Source organism: Narcine bancroftii, chromosome 2 (assembly GCF_036971445.1).
Source record: "Narcine bancroftii isolate sNarBan1 chromosome 2, sNarBan1.hap1, whole genome shotgun sequence".
Lineage (NCBI taxonomy): Eukaryota > Metazoa > Chordata > Chondrichthyes > Torpediniformes > Narcinidae > Narcine > Narcine bancroftii.
The window spans coordinates 176,896,006-176,904,274 of NC_091470.1; the positions used below are offsets into that span (position 1 = coordinate 176,896,006).

An 8,269-nucleotide genomic window follows, 5' to 3' on the forward strand; every position below is an offset into this window, starting at 1 on the left:
TTGGAGAAACTCAGCAGGTCTGGGATCCCAGCCATACCTTTCTTTCTTTGGATGCTGTCTGACCTGCTAAGTTGAAGTCTATTAGAACCATAGAACATCACTGCCCAGAAACAGGCCCTTTGGCCCTTCTAATCTGTGCAAAACTATTATTCTGCCTAGTCCCACAGACCTGCACCCAGTCCTTAGCCTTCCATGCCCCTCCAATTCACGTGACTGTCCACATTCTTCTTAAATATTAAAATTGAGCCCACATTCCCCACCCCAGCTCGTTCCACACTCCCACCACTCTCCCTCTGTGAAGAGGTTCTCCCTAAATGTGCCCCTTTCACCCTTAACCCATGTCCTCTGGTTTGTACCTCATCTCCCCTCAGTGGAGAAAGCCTCATTATTTTAAATTCCTCGATCAAATCTCCCCTCATTCTTCTACTCTCCAGGGAATAAAGGCCTAGCCTGTTTAACCTTTACCTGGAACTCAGTTCCTGAAGTCCTGGCAACATCCTAGTAAATCTCTACACTCTTTCTATCGTATTGATATCTTTCCTTTAGTTTGGTGACCACAGCTGCTCACAGTTCTGTCCAGACATGGGTTAATAAAGCATGTGAGTCAATAGGTCAGGGTATAGATTATAAAAGCAGGGCACAAACCTTGGTAAATGGTTGGAATCTTTTATCAGGGATTTAGAGGCTTTGGGGGGGGGTGGGCTTTTGGCAGAAGCTGAGGATGTGCTACAGGTACAGGTAAGGTCAAGTAAGATCTTTTCATAGTAACCCACGGGTGGTGGGGCAGATGGCAGCTGGGGCAGTGGGATGCTCCAATTGCAGTACGTGAGAAATCTGGAACAGTGCAATTGTCCCTGATGACTGCACCTTCAAGAGGAGTATCTAGCCGTGGCTCCTTGGAGACAGGAACTGGAGCTGGGTGAACTCCGGTCATTCCGGGAGGCAGAGGGGTGAAGGGAAGGACCTATATGGAGACAGTCACACCAAAGAGACAAGTAACTGTTCAAAGGAAGGGAAGGAAGCAGTCAGTGCATGGCACCTCTGTGGCAGTCCCAAATAAGTATTCTGTTTTGAATACTGTTGAGTGGGGGGGGGGGGGGGGGGGGATCTACTAGGGACAAGCCGTAGTGGTCCAACCTCTGGGTGGAAGAAGAGAACTGTTGTGATGGGGGATTGAACAGGGGACATGATGAAGACTCCTTGGCAGAATGTTGCCTCCCATATGCCAGGCCCATCTCAGATCATGTCCATTCTCAAGTGGGAGGGTGCACAGCCTGAGGTCGTGGTCCATGTTGATATCAATGACATAGATAGGAAAAGAGATGAAGTCCTGAAGAGTGAATATCGGAAGGAAGCTGAAAAGCTGGACCTCAAAGGGGGTCATCTTAGGATTGCTGCCTGTGCCACGCGCCAGTAAGGGCAGGGTAAATGAGTGGCTGAGGAGTTCGTATAGGGGGCAGGGGTTCAGATTCATGGATCATTGGGAAATTTTGGGAAGGTATGTAAAAGGTGAGTTGCACTGAACTGAAGGGGTGGTGGGGGCATGGAATGAACTTCCAGCAGAGGTGGATGTTAATATTCAAGGAAAAGTTGGATAGGTATATGGACGGGAGAGGTGTGGAGGGCTGAATGTGGGCCAGTGGGACTAGGTGAATAATGTTTAGCTGGACTAGTAGGACCGAACTGGCCTGTTCCTGTGCTGTAAATGGTTAGATGGGAACCAATATCCTGGCTAGAACTTTTGGTGTTGGGGGTGTTTAAACTAACTTGGCAGGCAGATGGGAACCAGCATGAGAGAGCAGTGAATAGGGCAGCGGATACACAAGTAGTTACATGGTGTAGCGAGATTGTGAGGAAGGACAGGTACTCAATAGGGCAAAAGTGCAGGGGTAGAATAAGAATTTAACCTGTGGTACTTGGGAAGCAAAATTGAAAAGGGTGATAAACTCAGCACTGAAGGCCGTGTGTTTAAATATATATATTTTTATATATCACTGATTTTCGGGCCTGAGCCCCTCCTCAAGGTAGAAGTGAAGAAAGGCAGGTGTCTGAATCATTGCTCAGGTTCTTTGTGGACGGGCGGAGGGGAGGGGTAGTCTTTTGTCTGGTGTTCACTTTAAAGTTCGACCACACCTCGTTAAAACACAGAGACCCTGGAGGAACTCGGCCGGTCTCGCAGGGTCCACAGGAGGTAAAGATACATCACCGACATTTCGGGCCTGTAGTAGAAAGGTCTGGAGCCGGCAGAAAGCCGGTCTGGTGTGCAGCTTTGAGGTGAACCTGAAGGACGTGGTGTTTCCTTGTGATTGTGCCTTTTGAAATTTGTGGTGATAGAGGTTAATGAGTTTTGAAGGTGTTGCCGAGGTGAGTACTGCAGCCCACTTTCACCTGGTGTACACTGTGACTCTTCTGCAGGAAGGTGAAGGAAGAAGTGGTAAATGGGTATTTAATACAAACTCAATTTGTTCTCCCTTAGTCTCCCTCTGATCAGAAACATTCCATTGTTCTCTTCATCTTTCCCCTGCTCCGCCATTCATGGCTGATCGGCTCATCCCCACCCACCTGCCTTTTCCCCATACCCTACTATGTAAAAATCTACCCAACAATGTATTCAGTATATTTACTGAGGTCGCCTCCACTGCTTCCATGGGCAGAGAATTCCAGATTCCCCACCCTCTGGGAAAAGCAGTTCCTCCTCATCTCCGTCCATACTTAAAACGTGTTTGAATTTAAACTTTTATCCCCGACCCATTGCTATGCGCTTGGCACAGTTTGATTCAGTTTAAAGTGGTGTATAGAGAACATTTTTCTAAAGTTAAGCTCACTCAAATCTACCCAATTATCAACTCATTGTGTGACAAATGTAAAAGATACATATGTTTTGGTTTTGTCCCAATTTAGCAGAATATTGGACGGCTATGTTCAGAACAGTTTTGGCCATTTTTTTGGATTGATCTAGAATCATGTCCGTTGATGCAATGTTTGGCTTGTCCAGTGATGTAAACGTCTAATTAAAAACAGGTCTTAGCATTTTCCACATTACTGGCTAGAAGAGGAATATTGCTCAAATGGAAAGAGGACTTTCCACCCACCCATAGGCAATGGTTACTCGATATTATGTCCTTTCTAAGTTTGGAAAGAATCAGACATAAATGTGAGGAAGATTACGATCTCTTTCGATGAGACTTGGGGTCCATTTGCAGCTATTTTTATAATTGGAACGATCAAGGTGCGGAGATCTCCGAAGATCGATTTGAATACCAACTTCAACCTTGGTTGGTGGATTGGGTTAGATCTTTGTAAACATTTTTTTTTTCCCTTTTTATTATTCACTATTTGCTAAGATTGGAACACGAGTCTGAGGATGATTATTTCTATATACCAATGATTGAAGAGGGGAAAAGTTTAGGGGAATCAGAGGGTTGTGGGGTGACATGATAGGGTTAAGGTTAAATATATTATATTTAATTTATATGGACGTAATGTATGGTTGTATCATAAAACTCAATAAAAATAATTTTAACCAACTTTTCCTACTTCTGATACAAGGTCAGAACTTGTTCTGATTTCCAGATTCTGCTTAAATTGTTGAATGTCCACTTTGTGTTTTACGTGACACTAAAGGGGAGTATATTTGCTATTCTCAAGATTCAATTTATTGTCATGTGATAGAAGTGTCATATTGCGTGAAATTCCTTTTGCCTGCTGTAAGGCAGATTCGCTATCAGCAGAAATTGCCTGAAGCACCTCTTACAGTCAGAGAAAGAGAAGCAAAAGAGAGTTTCCCCCCAGAGTCACCGAGTGTCCGTGGATTCACCTCCAGCACTTCTCCCCGGAGCCAGAGTCCATTCCAAACCATCGGTGAACGAACTCCAGATCTGAACCTCTGACATGATCAGGAAGTCTTCAGCACATCCTGGTATCCCGGTTCTGATACCTGGTATGCCTACAGCCAGTTTTGAGCCAGTCTGCAGCATGGCGCGAGTTCCCCGACAGCAGTCTCCAGCAGCCCGCAGCCTCCGTGGGTTCCTTGCCATGAGTCTCCAGCAGCCCGCAGCCTCCGTGGGTTCCTTGCCTTGAGTCTCCAGCAGCCCGCAGCCTCCGTGGGTTCCTTGCCTTGAGTCTCCAGCAGCCCGCAGCCTCCGTGGGTTCCTTGCCTTGAGTCTCCATCAGCCCGCAGCCTCCGTGGGTTCCTCGCCATGACTCTCCAGCAGCCCGCAGCATGCACGGGTCTTTCAGCTGCAGAGCCCCCTCACTGGTCCGCCGCTGTGGTCACCATCTCGTGGGTTGTCTCCTCTCCTTCTCAGATGGGAGCGGGGGAAATGTATTCCCCGTTTTCTGGTGCCCTGCGCCAGTCCACCGTTCCCCTGTAGTCTGCAGCCCCTCGTGGCCGCTGCCAATCAGAGGTCCCACCATCTTGAGCGCAGACCCCATGGTCGTGGGATTTTTAAGGGTTTGGGACCCCTGCTCTGTGATTTCTATAAATGGCCTAGATGAAGAGGAGGAAGAATAGGTCTATAGTTTGCAGATGATATGAAGATTGGAGGAGGCGTGGATGATGTTGTAGGTTATAAAAGGATATAGTCAGGATGCACTGTTGGGCGGAGAAGTGGCAGATGGAGTTAAATCTGGAAAAGGTGGAAGTGATGCATTTTGGGAGGTCAAACCTGAAGGCTGAGTACAGGGTTAATGGTTGGATACTTAAAAAGTGTGGAGGAACAGAGGAACCCTGGGGTCCAAATCCATACATCCCTCAAGGTTGCCACACAAGTTGATAGGATAGTTAAAAAGACCAATGAGATACTGAGCTTCATTATTTGGAGGATTGAATTCAAGAGTCAAGATGTCATGTTGAACCTCGAAAAATCTCTGAAGAGACCACACAGAGTATTGTATTCAGAGACAGGCATATGGATGAAAGAAAATAGATGGTTAAGAGGTAGGGAGGGTTTATTTATTTTTATGCACAACATTGAGGGCCAAAAGGCCTTTACTGTGTTCTAAATAGTAGCCCACTGCACATGCTCACAAAATAACTCTAACCTGGCCAGTAAATTACTCGAAAAGGAATTCTAACTCCATCTACAAAAGCAGAGTGCTGTAAATACTGGCAATCAGACACTGATTACACAGAATACCCTGAAATGTTCCAAGGAAGGCAGTGCCCTTAGCATATGTGGAACATATGTTCCACATAGATGAACAATGTTTTCAAAAATATACAACTTCATGAAGGCAATTTCACCAGAAACCTGAAAGTTTATTTCAGAACGTTGCTTGGACATGACATGGAATCACAGTTGCAGTCATGGTGTCCAAATAAACTTCTTTACCCAAGGCAGAAACGTACATAAACAACAGGCAATATGTAAACACCAGTTACACCAGTACAGCCCTAGTGATTAACCAGACCACTTACAGCAGTGCAGCAACTGAGAAACAATTCCATTGAGCAGCTAGATTTTATCACAGTGCTTCAAGCTGCAACCAATCGACAATGAAAACCTCAGCAGATTAAGTTCGTTGCTTTACTTGATAATTAACAATTTTCCATCAAAATTTATGAACAAATATTATAGTTATGAGCCAAGGGATTTTGTGCAAAGCAGTCTGATAGTGGTTCGAACCCCACAGTAAACAACATCCTTTGTAAACACATACATACTGATCCAAAAACATCAAATCTTCCTGTATTCAGGAACTAATGGTTCCAGCCAATGGACCATTGAGCAAATGCTTTGTGGTCCTAACTGAACAGCTTACTCATTGCTTTGCCCAGTTTTTCATTTTGGGCTCTGACCTGCTTGGTGACCATTCTCAGTTGGTGCACCGCAGCTGTGTTTCCTGGCTCCAATTTCAGCACCCTCTTCAAATCCCACTTGGCTTTGTCCCCTTCATTAATGGAGGCATGGGCCTGGCCCCGACGGTACAGACACTTCACTGAGTTGGGCTCTATCTCCAGCGCCTTTGAGCAGTTCCGGATGACGTTTCCAAACTGGTTTTGTTTGAGCTGACAGGCAGCCAGGTTGGAGTACAAGGTGCACCTGACCTTATCGTACTCCTCTCCTTTCTCAAGAGGGACTTCGTATTTCACGGATACAACCAGCTTCAGTGACTTTGCATAACGTCGAGCGGCTCCAAAGTGATTCCCGTTTTTAAACTGCTCGTTGCCTTTGGTTTTGTGATGTATTGCTGCTTGCCACTTTTCATCGAATGTCATCTGCCAAGAGTCCTTGTGGACAGTCAACTCTTCCAGTTTCACAGTGAATCTCAGTCCACCGGCGAGGTCTGTGCCTGCCTCCGTTAAACCTGGAGCCAGGAGAACTTCACACTGCTCTCCCAGCAACATTGTCTCAATACACTTATCAATGAGATCTGCAAACCATGTATCACTTTCGCCGAGAATAATTTCCACTGACTGATTGATCCCAATTGGAAAATGATGCTTTGACTCAAAGTTATTTGAAGGTTCCACCTGCACAAGTACACGGCACCTGGATCCTTCTTTAGGTTTATCAAGCCCACTACCGACCTGCAGAATCTTTTTCACAAACGAACCGTCTGGGCACGTCCAGGTGAAAAGTGATGGATGAGTATGATAATCCAACAGACTTTCCTGCCCATCGCTGTTATCCGTGGCCTCGAAGGTCTCAGTCAATTGGCTCATTGCCATTATCCTTCCGATTGAATGACTATGCCCATCACACCAGGAACAACCTAGTGCCATGAATCTGGCCACATTGGCAGAGGGGAAATGGTTGGGTCATTGTGTTCAGCTTTTGGAAGGTCGCCTTCAAATATCAAATGGTGACAATGAGCATTCAGAAAAACATTCGTATTTTCCTGTCCCCCATGCCATGCCACCATTCCTCAGCCCCACACCCATCTCCCTCACCCAACACCCTCCACCTCCTCTCTGCCCAATCCATACTCACCCTCCATCCAACCCAAAATCACACTCCACAACCCCACCAACATGACAATCACACAACCCCAACCCTCCACTCACCCTTCTTGCACCCTCCCTCCCTACCCTTGCCTCTCTTGCACCCTCCCTCCCCATCCCTCCTGTACCCTCCCTCTTCCTGCCCCTCCTCTCTTGCAACCTCCCTCCCTTGCACCCTCCCTCCCTTGCACCCTCCCTTCCTTCCCTGCCCCTCCTGCACTCTCCCTCCTTGCTCCTCTTGCACCCTCCCTCCTTATCCTCACCCCTCTTGCACCCTCCCTCCCTACCTTTGCCCCTCTTGCACCCCCTCCCTCCCTCCCCTCTTGCACCCCCTCCCTCCCTCCCCTCGCCCCTCTTGCACCCCCTCCCTCCCTCCCCTCGCCCCTCTTGCACCCCCTCCCTCCCTCCCCTCGCCCCTCTTGCACCCCCTCCCTCCCTCCCCTCGCCCCTCTTGCACCCTCCCTCCCTCCCCTTGCCCCCTCCCTCCCCTTGCACCCTCCTTCCCCTTGCACCCTCCCTCCCCTCGCCCCTCTTGCACCCTCCCTCCCCTCGCCCCTCTTGCACCCTCCCTCCCCTCGCCCCTCTTGCACCCTCCCTCCCCTCGCCCCTCTTGCACCCTCCCTCCCCTCGCCCCTCTTGCACCCTCCCTCCCCTCGCCCCTCTTGCACCCTCCCTCCCCTCGCCCCTCTTGCACCCTCGCCCCTCCTGCACCCTCCCTCCCCTCGCCCCTCCTGCACCCTCGCCCCTCCTGCACCCTCGCCCCTCCTGCACCCTCGCCCCTCCTGCACCCTCGCCCCTCCTGCACCCTCCTCTCCTTTACCCTCCCTACTAAAGATCCCACCTACCCAGACCCCGTCCCACCCCATTTCTTCCCCACCTTCGCCGCTCCACACGCCAGGCGCGAGACACCACCGACACCGTGCCCGACATCCTGTGAGGTGACGTCACTTCCTTGGCAACGGTTGCCCTCGGCACAGCCGGCGAGACGGACGATGAACGTTAGTGTGAGTGAGGGGTAGGGAGAGAGAAGGGGATCGGGAGAGAGGGTTTTGGGGAGAGATGGGGCTAGGGAGAGAGGGGGAAGGGGTGGGGAGAGGGAGATTGGAGAGAGAAGGGGTGGGAAGAGAGGAGGGTGGGGAGTGAGGGAGAAGGGTTGGGGAGAAACGGGGGTGGGGAGAGAGGGTGGAGAGGGATTGGGTGGGGATGGGGAGATGGAGGGTGTTGGGGAGAGGTGAAGTGAGGTTGGGGCTGACAATGTGAAAGGAGTTCAATTGCTGGTGTCAGGTGACTGAGAAACATTTTGTGCATCTCAGTATTGAAGTG

The 8,269-nt window shown here is 49.2% G+C and overlaps 1 protein-coding gene across 1 annotated transcript; it reads right to left on the reverse strand.

The window, feature by feature from the left end:
• Positions 1-5,239: 5,239 nt before the first annotated feature.
• LOC138754644 (FK506-binding protein-like) lies at positions 5,240-7,877 on the reverse strand. The gene is made up of 2 exons (XM_069919193.1): positions 7,824-7,877; positions 5,240-6,791 (listed from the first exon to the last, which is right to left on the reverse strand). Exon 2 carries the CDS (start codon positions 6,725-6,727, stop codon positions 5,747-5,749), a length of 981 nt encoding a protein of 326 aa, XP_069775294.1. The 5' UTR covers positions 6,728-6,791; positions 7,824-7,877; the 3' UTR covers positions 5,240-5,746.
• Positions 7,878-8,269: the final 392 nt, after the last annotated feature.

What these genes read in the sequence shown, in the direction of transcription:
- LOC138754644 (XM_069919193.1), bottom strand. Translation starts at nt 6,727, where the DNA reads ATGGCACTAGGTTGTTCCTGGTGTGATGGGCATAGTCATTCAATCGGA.